The sequence below is a fragment of the Mastomys coucha genome, unplaced genomic scaffold (genome assembly GCF_008632895.1).
Source record: "Mastomys coucha isolate ucsf_1 unplaced genomic scaffold, UCSF_Mcou_1 pScaffold5, whole genome shotgun sequence".
Classification (NCBI taxonomy): Eukaryota; Metazoa; Chordata; class Mammalia; order Rodentia; family Muridae; genus Mastomys; species Mastomys coucha.
In genome coordinates, this window is record NW_022196911.1 from 71915572 (window position 1) to 71930432 (window position 14861).

The 14861-nt window shown below is 49.2% G+C and overlaps 1 protein-coding gene across 1 annotated transcript in view; it reads right to left on the reverse strand.

Moving 5' to 3' along the window:
* The window catches only part of Nxn (nucleoredoxin), a 144708-nt gene that overhangs the window by 4539 nt on the left and 125308 nt on the right, over nt 1–14861 (reverse strand). The window contains exons 3-7 of the mRNA XM_031354149.1: nt 12499–12632; nt 12059–12159; nt 10015–10121; nt 1232–1411; nt 1–125 (exon numbers count right to left, since the gene is read on the reverse strand). Coding sequence (XP_031210009.1) covers nt 1–125; nt 1232–1411; nt 10015–10121; nt 12059–12159; nt 12499–12632 — 647 coding nt within the window. The remainder of the gene's footprint in view (nt 126–1231; nt 1412–10014; nt 10122–12058; nt 12160–12498; nt 12633–14861) is intronic.

The window sequence follows — 14861 nt, forward strand, 5'->3', positions numbered from 1 at the left end:
CTCCCCGGCCACAAAGAACAACAGCGGAGCCTCCTCTTCTTTGGCTTTGTACTTGGCGATGATCTTCTCAGCTATTGGTTGGATCAGTTGTTTGGCTGCCTCGGACTCTCCATCATCCTCAGAGTCTGTGACGAGGGGGGGGGGCAGAGAAAAGGAGGACAAGCGACTCTAAATTGTCAACTAGTAGTGACCAGGGATGGACCTGAGTGCTGGGCCTGAGACACGCTGGGCTCACTAGACACGGACAGGCTCAGCAAGCAGCTCAAACCCTACCCACCCTCTGTCACGAGGTTCTTCACAAACCTATACAGGGAGCTGTGCTGCTCCCATGCCTACACCTGAGCCCCTGGGAGTGTTCTTCCAGTCACAGAGCCAAGGATCATGGTCCCCTCTGCAGTTCTGGTGGTGATGGGACACCACAGCTGCTTCAACGCCACCTGGTAGGCAGACCTGCCTGGGACGATATGCAGGAACAGCCACCGGAGGCTTAGGCCGCTGAAGCCTGTGGTTAAGAGCCAGCACGGCATCCTCAAGGGGTAAAGCATGGGGGTACAGGAGTCTACCCAGAAGTGCCATACTGCCCAAGAGGCTCATGGTAACCAGACACAATCTCTGGGGACACCCCCATCTAGTTCACTATCCAACTTGTTCTGCCTCTCTGGGAGTTGGTTTCCACATTTCTGGAAAAGGCCAAAAGGTTCTTGGCCATGGGTTGTGAAAGCATCCTGAGTCATGCCACAGTCTTCAGGGAGACTTTTCTGTCTTTCTACTTAGCCAAGAGGCATAGCTTCTGAACGTGGAGGAGCAGGGTTCCACCTGGTAGAGCCGGACCAGCTCTAGTGGCTCCCTGGAATTGTTCATTAGAACATAGGAAAGTGGCAGCAGGCCTGGATGAGCCTTAGCCTGAGGGGGCTCCACCCCCTACAGCTGCTCTGCAAGCAACACCCTCCCCATCTCCCTTCCCAACAAAGGTTCTGTTCATGGGGGCTGGGAGCATCTTCCTGCCTGACCTGTTGCCCAGCTGGTAGCAGGAGCAGTGGCTGCTCCAGACCATTGCCTGTAGGGGGATAGCCATGAATAAACCATTGGGGTCAAAAGCAAGGCTGCTGAGGAGACAAAGACCACAGATCAACACTATTAATGACAGAGAGAGGCTGGGGGGCAGGGAATACTATCTGCCTTCCATGAGCAGTCTGTTCTGAGGTCTTCCACTTTCCTTTCAACTCCATACCTACAAAAAGGACCAGGCAGGGGCCCTCATTGAGTTGCACAGCGTTGGAGTCAGAGAGCTCCAGCACGGGCTTTGGATGCCACGGGAACTCTCTGCAGTCCTCGTCATTGAGCACCTCCACCCGGCCCTGCCGAGTGATCACCTCCCCCTGCGGGTCCAGTACAATGAGCGTGGGGATGCCTGCAAGAGAGACACAACACTAAGCTGGCCATTGTCTGGAGATGCGGGAGAGAGCCTGTCTTCCAGATCAGGGACATTCACATTCTCACTGTAAGGATCCAGGCCAGGTCTGGTCTCGAAGCCCCAGGCTAAAACTAAACCCAGTTGCTGAAGAGGTATAGAACCACTCTGGGTTCTGTGTGGAGTCACTCCATGGAAAGCCGAGGGAGTCGGTGATGTGGAGTTCTCTGGGGTGATACTGTGAAAGGGCTGGAGCCCCTATCTATCCCAGCTCCATCAACAGCAATTGAGCGACAAACTCAGAGGTCAGAACACAGAAACCAACACTCATTTAGTGTGCACAAAGCTTGGGCTCAATCCTGGAGTGCACGCACATCTGTGTGCAGCACATGCTCTCTAAGTACAAATCCCCGTGAGAACACGGGGGACATCCCAGCCTGGTTTACAGCTGCACGTGGGCTTGCCACCTCCTTGCTCTTTGTACCCCACTGCTTTTCTTCTGGCCAGAGCTGCCACTCACACAGAGTCAGCCTCTGCCCTGACCTTTGGGGACACTTGTCTCTCCACTGGTAGCTGGTCCCCTCCCCAGTAGAGCTCTCCAGGTACCCCGTCTTGGGAGCAGAGCAGAGCCTGGATTTTAAATGAAAGCCAGAGAAATTTAATATTTATATGTTCTGAAGTATTTGGTCAGTAATTTGTTCCACTGACATTTTACATCTCCATAGGGGGTACAGTGAGGTACCAGAAGTGTGACCCTGGTGCTTTGTAACCTGCTGCAGTGGTGGGCTCAGTGGACACACAGTGGTGGGCTTATCTTCAAAAGGAATAAATGAATCCATTTTGTTCACATTTATTAGAAGTAGCTGGATGGGTGAAGAGAACACAGCTCCCATGGCCCTGACTCCCATAGACTCTTAAGATGAGCTCATTCTTAAACAGGAGAGCTGGGAAGTTGTCCTAATGGCTGCCTCTCCCCCAGAGACCTGAACCCATATTGGCTGTGTCTCCATACACAGGACTTATGTCAGCAGCCCAAAGGAAGCCTCAGGCTAGAGGCCACATGGGGCAGCCTGGGACACAAGAGCGATCCACACTGCCACATCCCCATCTCTAAAAAGCATTGGCACAGTCCTTTAATCTGAACCAATGCTTCTGAAATTGGGCAATTCTGAGTACTGGGCAAACTGAGCCTGCCCACTGCTATGATTACACACAGCAAGGGGGGCTGTTGTTAGCCTGGACTAAATGGGGATGCAAGAAGAACAGACAGACAGGCACAGAGCTCTGGGAGGTGACTGCAAGTCTGCCAGCCAGGGAGTCTAGTTCCTCTGTTTCCATCGAATCACCAGGAGGGGATTTGTTGCTCCCTTGAGACCTATGGGGACCAGGACAGGACAGCAAGGGACTCAAGCTGGCTGCCAGGGAGCCCATTGATGACTCCACAGAGGCACAGATCCTCTGGCCAGGTTCTTTCCACTCTGTCCCCTTGGCTATGAAAGACTAAAGGGTCTTCTCCTGGATTCAGTCCTTTGAGCACCAGAGCTCATGTCTAGGAACCCAAGGCCATAAGGTCCACAGGGAAAGGGCAGTGTCAGGAGAGTGACTTCATGAAACATACCAATAAGACCTGCAACTGAAGAGTATCTATACTCCTGCGTCCACCATTTCCTTCAGGGGACCTTGGGTTTGACCTTAGAACTCTTGAAGGGTGTACTCTGTTGCTGAATCAGAGGGTGGCAAGGAGAGGGGAGTTTGCCTCTGCACCATCTGCTCTGCCAGGCACAACATAGTTGCTACCTTACTTAGTCATCCTGACAGGCTGTGAGGACCACCACAAAGACCACAGCCAGTCTCAATGGGATAGGAACACTGGCCTGCCTGTTGCAAGGGCTGTGACTCTATCTCCAGGATAACACCTTTGCCAAGGACTCTCTCAGCACCTGGCTGGGGCCAGGAACATTCCAGAACCAGTTTGCCAAGCTATTTTCCTCTCTCCTCTTTTCCCTCCCCAGAGAGGTGGCAGAGGAGGCTGAGGGGTATCACCACCCCATTCCTGCCCTCCTCAGCATGCAGTCCCTGAAGCAGGCTTTCCAAAGTCAATACTTCAGAGAAAACTGGGTGAAACCTCAGAAGACTTCAAGGAACAGCAAATTTCTCACCATATAGTCATGCAAAATATCTTCCACACCAGTGAGGGGCTTCTTGCAGGAACAAAAGAGACAGCGTATCTGCCCAGCCCAGACTTGTTTCCCAGCAAAGCCATCTGGGCCCGTTGGGGGAAAAGGTGCAGATTCCTGGAGTTGTAGGACGATTCTGCAGTCCCTAACTTCTGCCAAATGGGGATGTCAGATCCTATCTTACTTGATAATGGGTAGGAATAAGAAGATGGAAATGTAAAATATTTCAGCAGAGGACTGGGGATACTGTCCATGTTCCGTATGTGATAGCCAAATGTTATAAATCCAATCGTGTTTTTAAAAGTCCTTCCTGAGAAGGCAGAGGCACAGAAGGTAGGAGCCGAGGAGGACAGTCAGAAACCTCAAGCCAGGCTGAAGAATGTCAGCTAAGGAACCGGGGATATGAGGGAGAGTCCCACCAACAGCAATGTGTGCCGAAGCAAGAGGTCAGTGCTCTCTCACCTGCCTCATCCTGAGCTTACATATATACCTACATTCCTAAAGAAGACTCAGCCTGCCCCTTCAGCTTTAGGGAGCTAGAGTATATCTATCAGTGCCAGAGTCACCTCCTCTATCTCCTCCAAGGCACAGAGAAAGGACAAGGCCTGAAAAGCTAGTGCTAAACCCCTTCCCCTGAGGGATGATAGATGCCCACTAATGGTTTAGAACAACTTGAAAATAACACATAGAGGCTTGACAACTTGAAAATAACACCCCACAGTTTAGTTCGTTTGTTTCTCTGTTGCTAAGGGAACAGTTTGGGGATGGGAGGGTAGGTGTGGGACAAAGAAGCTGAAATGGTCCAGGCACTTGAGGAAGAAAGAAGCCAGGAGGAGCAGCACCTAGCTAGCTCTGTTTGCACCCAGATGGCAGCATCCTCAGGGGCTCCCAGTCCCCAAGACCAATGGGAGGCAGAAGGAGAAACTGGAGGAGGACATCTTGGGACAGGAAGTACAAACCAAGGCACACTGCAGGGTACAACACTGTGTGAGATGGTGGCAATGGTCACCGCGGAGGGCAGCCAACTGGAAAGGCTGTAATACACTGCTAAAAGGAAAACCTGGCTGGCACAGTGCTGCATGTACATTACAGCTCTGTGTAAGCATGTGGACAGTGGCCAAAGGGGACTCAGAAAAGTGGAAACAGTTGTAGAGTAAGATAGGAATATGGTGGAAACAAGATATGAGAAGTTGGAATTTTACGCGATGTAATATGTGGATTAACATAAGATGAAAATCAGAACCCAAGGGCACCAGGGCTGGGTGGAGATGACAAACGCAAAACCAACAGCCAGTTCTGCTCACCGGCCCTCTTTCCTCCTGTGGCACCCTCCCCAAAAGCCTTCCTTTGCTCAGAGAGCTAAGGAAAGGATGGGAGCAGCCAACTAGGTTGCAAAGCTCAGAAAAATTCAACCGAGGTCAGACACATGGGGCCTGGACCAACTTGGACTTGGCCAGAAGACCCAAAAGCTACCCAGTATGCACAAAGAGAGCTGCACAGCCACATTCTTAAAAACCCAGACACCAACTGTCAATCAAGAGGGGAGCACATCTGTCTGCTGGTAGAGTCAAACTGTCCATCAAGAGGAGCAGGTATGTCAGGCAGCACGGTTAAGCCATGCAGCACTTCCCAGTCCTAGAAATAATGAACTAGATATGTATGTTAGTGAGGATACATTTCAAACCATCATGTAAGGGAAAAAACCCAAGATGGAAAATTACATTATGACAGCATTTAAAGTGTGCTTCTAAAAGACAAACCTAGGAAATGATACATTATTCATGGGATCATAGACATGCAGGGAAATACGGAAGTGACTTATGAAGTTACGCAGTGAATGTATGGTGGTGATTCCCCTGGGAGAAGGAAGGCAGAGAGTGAAGGCCTTTGTTTGTCTGAAATGCTTCCATTGCCCTTCCTTCCTTCCCCTTCCTTCCTGCCTTCCCTTGCTCCTTCCTTCCTTCTTTCCTTCTTCCTTCCTTCCCTCACTCCTTCCTTCTTTCCTTCTTCCTTCCCTCACTTCTTCCTTCCTTCCTTCCTTCCTTCCTTCCTTCCTTCCTTCCTTCCTTCTTGTTTTCAAAGCTGGGTGTGCTGAGGAGTGTTCACAGGATCTAGATTCTGAAAATCTGAACAAAAACCATCTTCCCAGTGTAACTGCATGAGTATTTATTATGTATTCTCTGTCCCCCCCCCCCTATCTTTTTCCTCTTCTTTTTATGTGCTCACAATTAAGTGCAACAAACAGAACAGAGCAGCAAGGTCACTCAGTGGATTCCCAGGCTGCCCCGGCTGTCCTCCACCAGCAGACAGGCAGCTCTACACAGAGGCGCCAGCACTCTGAATGCAGAGGTTTGTCTGCAAAATATACACCCAGCTCCTTGCTCTCTGCTGACTGAAAAGACACAAGCTCTGAAAATGTCGTTTTTATATTTACAGAGTGCTTCAAGTCCATTTTCTGAAGGAAGTTAAGGAAGTGGGCAAAGCAAGGGGACGGGAGGAGCATGGGGGAGGAGGGATGGGGAAGGAGGGACTTGGGGAATGGAGGGCAGAAGAAACAGTGAAAGATCGGTTGAGCAAGAGGGAAAAGAAACAGAAAGCTCTGTGTTGGGGACAGCAAGGTTCCACACTCTAGCCGCCCAGCCAGAGCCCCTTCTACCCTCCCACAAGCTGGGGATGAAGGAGAGAGAGGAAGGACAAAGCGCCTGAGTCCCTTGCCCAAGACAGAAGGGCCCCTAAGCTTCCTCGCAAAAGAACAGGGTGTTCTCCAATACTCTCTAGTAGCCCGGGGTTACTTAGACAATGGCTAATGGGATTTGCCTTTTGCCAAGTGTGTCTAAATGGCTCCCTTAGAAAAGCATTGTTAAAGAGCTTAGAGGGCCACAAATTCCCCAGTCTGCACACAGCACTGGTAGCAGGGAGGCCTTTCAGGGAAGGAGGCTTTTTCAGGGAGACAAAGGAGATGGAGGGAAGCCAAATGCCAAATCCTCCTTGAGCCAGGGTGGCCCTGTGAGGACTACAGCTTCACACAACCCCAGGGCTCAGTGCCGGGCACCCAAAGGGAGCCAGTGACCAGGCCCTGGCAGCTGCCAGACTTTGGTCCCCCTAGCTTAGGTCAAACTTGTCCTTAAGACCTGCAGCAGGTATGGCTACTCTGTGATGGGGTAGCTCACTCACTAGGACATCTCAAATAACTGTCAGCATTTGGTAAGGCCACTCTGGAGAAACTCAGGTACAAGAGCATGCTGGGCCTAGATCCCAGACACTTAGAGAACGTGTCCCCTTTGCATTATATGTTCTCAGTCAATCTGGCCAAGATAACAGGGAGGGCCAGGGGACTGTCAGATCATCTCGGCAGCTCAGTCTGGATATAGCCCAGGAAGTGGTCCTAGACCTTTGTAAAACCACTCCATCATCCTGGCACGGCATGGCAGCATGTGCCTACAACTCTAGCACCTGGGAGGCAGGAGCAAGGGGAACATTACTGCAAGTATAAGGCCAGCCTGGTATACAAAGAGAGCTCCAGGCTAGCCAACTCTACATAATGAGACTATGTTTCAAAATTTAAAAAGCTTTGTGCTCTTTGTCTGTCAGCTCTGGACTGGGAAGGCTGAGAGGCTGAGGTCAGAAAAGATTTAGGCCAGCCTGGATTATAGAGTGACTTCCAGTCCAGCCTGGGCTGTAGAGTAAGACTTTGTCTCAGGAGAAAATAACCAAGGGACTGCAGAGAGAGAGCAATAGGTCAGCAATTAAAAGCATTGTCTGTAACTGCAGAGGACCCAGACTTCATTCCCAACACCCACAGGTGACTCACAGCCATAGTATCTGATACCCTCTTCTGGCCTCAGAAGGTGCCAAGCCATGTATGTCGTACATGGACACACATATAGGCAAAATAGCCACACATATACAATAACAATACAACTTTTTTGTTTTGTTTTTGAGACAGGGTTTCTCTGTATAGCCCTGGCTGTCCTGGAATTCACTCTGTAGACCAGGCTGGCCTCGAACTCAGAAATTCGCCTACCTCTGCCTCCCAAGTGCTGGGATTAAAGGCGTGTGTCACCACCGCCAGGCTGTAACAATACAACTTTAATAATACTGCTTGAGAGCTCAGCTTCTATGTGGTGCTACCAGATAACTTCCTATGGGTAAATCCCTAGAAAGCAGATTTCTTCTTTTTTAATTTCTTATTATGGTTTTGTTTTTTATTTTTTGTTTTTGTTTTGTTTTGTTTTTTAATATAGAATAGAGTTTATTTAGGGCATGAGGAGGGGAATTAAGAGGGTAGTAGAGGCAGAGAAAGGCAGAGAGAAGGAGAGAGTAGAGAAGTAGGGGATGGCCATGACCACGTGGAGAGAGAGGGAAGAGAATGGGGAGACAGGGGGAGGAAGGGGGGAAGAGACAAGGTGGAGAAGCAGGAATTCTCAAAAACTCAGATGTCCCTGTGTTGCTAAAGGGGAGTGAGGCTGTCTTCAGTGTCAACCTGACTGGGTCTGGAGTCACCTAGGAGGTAAGGAACACAGCTCTGCATGGATCTGGAAGGGCATCTCTACAGCTAACGTGGGAGTAGGCTCACTCTGCATGTGGATGGACCACTCCCTGGGCCGTGGCCAGGACAGAAAAGAGTGCAGAAAGGGCAGAAGTCTGCAGAGTGTCAGCATCTCCCCATGCCCCTTGCCTCCTGAGCCATCAAGCTGAGAACCGAGTGACTCTGAAGCTGAGACCCATGGTAAATCCTTCTTCCTTCAAGCTGTGTCTACTAGGAACAGCTTCACAATCACGAGCCACTGCCTAACACAGGCAAAAGGGGAAAACCCACTGTCATCAGAAGAGGCTGGCACTGACGGACAACAAAGTCTAAACCCAGGAGAGCCCTGGCTCTCAACCAGCTTACCAGTGTGTCTTGCCTGTAGTGGCTTGAAAGGCCTTTAGTCCCAAGCTAGGGAGAGTGTGGCGTGGCCTCAAAGGTTGTGAAGCTGGAGGGAACCTCTTGTCCACTGAACACAGAGACAGTCACGTCTCCTTCAAGAAGAACACTGAGTCACTTTCAGAGCAAGGAAACTTAATCCCACAGGTGGAAAAGTCAAGGCACAACCCCGTACATTTTTGTTTATTTTTGTAGTGCAGGGATGGAACTCAAGCAAGCACCTACCCTCCAGTTTAACTCTCGAACTGCCAGTCAAGTACTTCCCCAAGAAAGAGCCCATTTGGCTAGACAGTAGGAGGGGGTGCTCATCTGACAAAGGGAGCATCTAGTTTGTTTCTGTGATATTCTTTCTTTCTGAACCTCACTGTAATGCAAATCTGGTGGTCAAGCCTTTGTGGAAATGTCCTCAACTGAAAGGCAGTAGGAGTGCAACACACATACACATGCGTGCGCCACAGCCCATTCATGTCAGAAGTTGCTATGAAAGGGGATGGGAAATAGCTGTCTTACCAGAACAAGTCCTCAAAAACAACAAACCCAGCCCAAACCTCCAACATAATCACTGTAATGAGGTGTCAGTCATGTTATACGCCATAAAATTCACCCCAAGAGCCAGGCAGTGATGGATCAACCCTTTAATCCCAGCACTTGGGAGGCAGAGGCAAGGGGATCTCTATGAGTTCAAGGTCTGTAGAGTGAGTTCCAGGACAGCCAGGGCCACACAGTAAAACACTGTCTCAAAAAAACAAATAAATCACCCCAAGTAATTTTTAAAAGATTTATTTTACTTTTAAAAATGTGTGTGTGTGTGTGTGCTTGTGTACTTGTATGTGTGTGCATGTATGTGTGTGTACACCCAAGGAAACTAGAAGAGGCTGTGAGATCTCCCAGAGCTGTAGTTACAGGTCGTCGTGAGCCTCCTGACATGAATTCTGGGAAATGAACCAGGCCGTACGTGAGAGCAGTCAAAGCTCTCAAACACTGAGCCATTTCTCCAGTCCCCATCTCCCAAATTAAAAAAAAAATTTTTTTTTTTTGTTTTTCTTTTTGTTTTTGTTTTAATTTTTCGAGACAGAGTTTCTCTGTGTGGCCCTGGCTATTCTAGAACTCACTCTGTAGACACCTGCCTTGAACTTAGAGAGATCTACCCACCTCTGCTTCCTGAGTGTTGGGACTAAAGGCATGCACCACAACTGCTTGTCCCAAGTAATTTAAAAAAAAGAAATGTCAGGAACATAAACACTCACAAAAGTAAAGCCTAGTTGTTTGTTTGTTTGGTGTTTTGGGCCCTTCTGAAACAGCCCCCATGTAGCTCAGGCTGGCATGGAATTTGCATGCCACCTGCCTCTGCCTCCCAGGTGCTAGGCTTACAGGCATGCACCACCATGCTTTGCTTCAAAGATGTTCTTTCTCTGCCTAAAAAGGGGCCAGGGATGTGGAAAGCCCAGGTGGGCAGGTTTCCATCCAGGCCACAGAGAGTCCAGGCCTGGGATGCCTACCTTGGATTCCATACAGTCGGTTGAGACGAGACCGCCGGGCTTCATCAGTGTAGGGGACAGCGAGCCATGGCATTTCACTAAAGTACTGTTTGAAAGACTCCTCTGATCTGCAGAAAGATGTGGAGGGAATTTCTTTATCCCGTGTGCATCTCCGCTTGGCCCTTCCCTATATTATCAAGTTGTACTGGTCCTTACGGGGCTGGGGTTCCTAAACTCAGGGTCCTAGCCTAGCTCCTCAGGCACCAGGCTAGAGGTGTTTGATATTCTACCCATCCTGCAGCTTATCAAGAAGCTAATGACTCCATCCACCCAGTGGCTCCCAAATTAAAATGGCAGCCAGGCCATGCCGGCTTTATCTCCGCCCAACATATCATCAGCGTGGACACATTTGATTTTTTTTTTTTTGTAAAGATTTTATTTCATTTGTGTGCACTTGTTTGTGTGTGTGTTTTGTGCAGGGGAGAAAGAGAGAGAGAAAGAAAGAAAGAAAGAAAGAAAGAAAGAAAGAAAGAAAGAGAAAGAAAGAAAGAAAGAAAGGGAAAGAAAGAAAGAAAGGAAGGAAGGAAAAGAAAGAAGGAAGGAAGGAAGGAAGGAAAGAAAGAAAGAGAGAGAGAAAAAAAAGAAAAGCCAGAAAGGGACATTGGACCCCTATGGCTGGAGTTCTGTGGAGTTGTGGCTTGGTGTTTCTAAGATGCTCCCTAGATATATAGTGCTGGAGTCAGAACTCTGGTCCTCTGATGGAGCTAAGTGCTCTCAACCACAGAGTTATCTCTCCAGCCCCAACACATCTGACTTTTACAGCAGGCCTGGACACACATCACAGTTGTGTTCTTTGTATATATGTGGTGTGCAAAGAACTACACAGTAGGCACCAAGCCTACCCCTATGACTATACACTAAGAAGCAAAGGGAAAGTGAACACATTTTAGTTATAGAAAGCACATTAGGGCTGAGCTATAAGGACAGATAGGGGCGGGCAAAGGGACCTTCTGGATGAGGGAAATGTTCTGTATCTTGATTGGATGACAATAATGACACGGTAAACACATGGGGCAGAGCTCACTGGATGGAAAAACCCCAAACAGATGCAGTTTATTTATATAGAAATTGTGTTTCAATAAAGGTGATACTGTTTAAAACAAAGCTTTAAATGTCTTCAGGCTGGCCTTGGGTCCCTTGTACAGAGACAGGGAATTGTGGGGTGGGACCATGAGCCAACACACAGCACAGGAAGTACAATGTCAAAGCTACAGACCAGGCCTAGGGAGGCAGAAGCTCCTGCTCTCTGTCAGGATCTTGGCTGGGGTTCTAAGCTGAAGACTGCTTGTTGAGATGGAATGAGGAGAAGCAGGGACACCTGAGGCTAGAGGGACAGGACCTTGGGAAACTACACTCCTTGACTGTATGATTTTTCTTTTCTTTTCTAGATTTATTTATTTTATTTATATGAGTGCACTGTAGCTGTCTTCAGACACACCAGAAGAGGGCATCCGATCCCATTACAGATGGTTGTGAGCCACCATGTGGTTGCTGGGAATTGAACTCAGGACCTCTGGCAAAGCGGTCAGTGCTCTTAACCACTGAGCCATCTCTCCAGCCTTTTTTTCTTTTTTGTTTTTGCTTTTTTGTTTTTTTTGTTTGTTTGTTTTTTGTTTTTTTGGCGATAGGGTTTCTATCCAGGTGCATTGATTGAGTCCTAGGCAAAGTGCATGATCAGACTAAAAAAAGCAGAACACACATCCATGCAAAATTGTCACATGCTGCAGTCTCTGGCTCCCCTCCATCCTTCACCCTGTATTCCCCTCACACTCTAGGAGCTGAACCAAAAATGCATCTTGATTTCCACTGACCCTGCAGTGCACTGGGTAGGGCCTCAGTGTTTGCAGCAAGGGTTACCTCAGCTAATATCCCAGAGCTGTCTTCCCCAGGCCTTCTCCATGGCCTACACGGAGGAAGACAGACGAGGCAGAGACACGTGTGAGCCGTGTAAGCCGTTACTGGAGAAGTGGTATAAGCCAATGCCTGCTTCAACGATACACCGTACCTGTCTGCGCTAACAAAGATGATCTCAAACTTCTGGCCTGCCTCCTTGATCTTCCGGTAGGATTCCACCAGCACTCTGGTGAGGCTTCGGCAGGGTGGACACTGAAAGACAAGAGCCCTTGCCTTGTGAGATGTCTCCTTCTCTACCTCCAGTATGCACAGCTGAGGCCCAGACTAGGCTGCATGCAGAGGCGGGCGGCAGGGAGATTCCCTCCCCTTTGGAGCCTGAGAAATCTTGTCAGGGTGGATGGCTGAGGTGAGGCTGTATCCTTGTTCGTATCATCACTGGCAGTGCGAGCATTTACTGTCATCAATGAGCAAGATAAGGCAAGGCCAGGGAACTTCTGCCAGTGCCTCCTACCCCAGAGGCCAAGTCCTCTAGGCACAGTGGTGACACTGCTGTTCCCTTCAGTCTAAACCAAGGAGAGTCCAAACACTCACCCAGTGTGCAGAGAAATAGACTCCCACGTGAGACCCCTCCAGGCTGCTGCTCTCCAGCGACTGCCCGTTATTTCTAAGCAAGGGCCCCGCAATAACTTCCCGGAAGGGTTTAGGTCCCCAAGGGAATTCCAGACCTGAAACAGATAGGCCACAGAAGGTGTGAACATCAAGGCTCTTTAGGATGGCCTGGGACCTGGGAGTCTCCAGAACTCTAGGCATAATTGTGTCACCATACAGAATTTATTAGCCCAGCCACAGGATCTGCAGCCAAAGCAGAAACAAAAGAACTCGGGCTATCGAGGGGGTCCCTTCCGTGGGTAGGTGTCTGGAGCCAGGCCCCTGGGATGTGTAAAGGAAGGAGGAGAGGAAAATTCTGAAGAAGTATTCTCTGATCACCACACGTATGCTGGGGCATGGGTGTGCTAATACACACACACACACACACACACACACACACATATACAGAGTAAGATTTTAAAAAATATAATTTAAGAGCTGGGTGGTTGTGGCTCATGCCTTTAATCTCATCACTTGGAAGGCAGAGATCTCTGTTAGTTTGAGGGCAGCCTGGTCTACAGAGTGAGTTCCAGGACAGCCAGGGCTACACAAAGAGATACTCTGTCTTGAAAGAGCAAAAAACAAAAACAGAAACAAAAAACAAAAGAAAGAAAAGGTAATTAAAAAAAATTAAAAACAAAAGGGAAAGTCGTCTGGGACACAGACAGCCTCATCACCACCAATGCAAAGGAGGCAGTGCGGGGATGAGAAGGCCTCCTGCCAGAGGCAGAAGCAAGGGCAGAGAGGAGACCAGGCCAGAGCAGACCACCTAGGTAACTGACGAGGACTGAGGACACTGGGTCTGCTGGACCTGCGCTGAGGACACTGGGTCTGCTGGACCTGCGCTGGACCACACCCAGATAGCAATCCAATCTCCTCCTGCCAGCCCCACCGTTCCCAGCCCTGAATTGGTGTTAGAACCCACTGTGGGATTTCAAATGCGATGCTGCTGGGCCGCACCCTCAGGGATTCAAAAGCAACAGGCCAGGGCTGGGGCCTAGGAAACCAAGAGAGGACTGAAGTCTAATAAAAATGAAAATCCACCAAACCCAGATGGTCAGCATTTTGATGACACTTGGACTCCCAGCAGGAAGAGGAACTACCGTGTTCCCAGCTCAACACATTATGTTCTCACAGGGTGGTCCATGGCCCACTGCCTCAGAAAAATACCTGAGGGGCCCAGGGATGAGAGTCCAGTTAGAAATGCAGGTGGCCAAGCCCACCCGGAAACCAGACGATATAAACCTCTATGGAGACTGGTGTCTTAGCTGTCCATGTAAATGATCTTGGGAGTGGGTGGGGTGTGAGTCCCTCACGTCCTGATTTTTATAACGGGCCATCCTTCCACACAGGAAGTCCCAATCTTGGTCTCTGTCTCTGGCTTTGTTTGTTTCTCTCTCCAAGGTAAGATCTACTTACCTGGAGCTCAGTAACTAGATCAGGCTGGCCTCAATTTAGAGAGCACCACCCGCCTCTGCCTCCCAAGTGCTGGGATGAAAGAGGTGGGCCACCACACTGGCCTTGATTTCCATTATTTTGAGAGTAGCTCAAGTTGGATTTGAACTCAGAACCTTCCTAGCCTCCAGAATGTTGGGGCTTCAGGTATGCACTACTACATCCAGCTCTGACTGTATGTGTATGTGTGTGTGTGTGTGTGTGTGTGTGTGTGTGTGTGTGTGTGTGTCTGTATGTGTGTGTATATGTGTGTCTGTATGTGTGTGTATATCTGTGTGTGTATCTCTGTGTGTGTGTGTGTGTGTATGTGTGTATATGTGGGTATATATGTGTGTCTGTGTGTGTATGCATGTGTGTATGTGTGTGTGTATGTGTCTGTGTGTGTATGTGTGTATGTGTGTCTGTGTGTGTGTATGTGTGTGTGTGTCAGTGTATCTGTGTGTGTCTGTGTGTGTGTGTGTGTGTCTGTGTGTATGTGTGTGTCTGTGTGTGTCTGTGACCAGTTAGGAATCTCCAGTTGGCTTAGTAAGTAAAGTGGCAGTGGCGACCTTTTAACCCTATCCCACTGGTGCAAGAGGGAAGGTGTTCTGGGGAGACTTCCCAGCACACAGCCATCAGCCAGCAGGCCAGCATGAGCAAGGCCATCAGGAACTGGGACTTAGACTGCACCAGGCAAGTCAGAGCTCTCACCCCTGAGGCCAAGAGAATAATATAGAGATGGAGACTCTGCTGGGTGACATGGTGGAACATTCTGAATTCTCCTGAAATCCAAACTTAGGGGTGCGGTGGGGCATTCAAGACAGGGTTTCTCTGTATAATCTTGGCTATCTTACTCTGTAGACCAGGCTGAC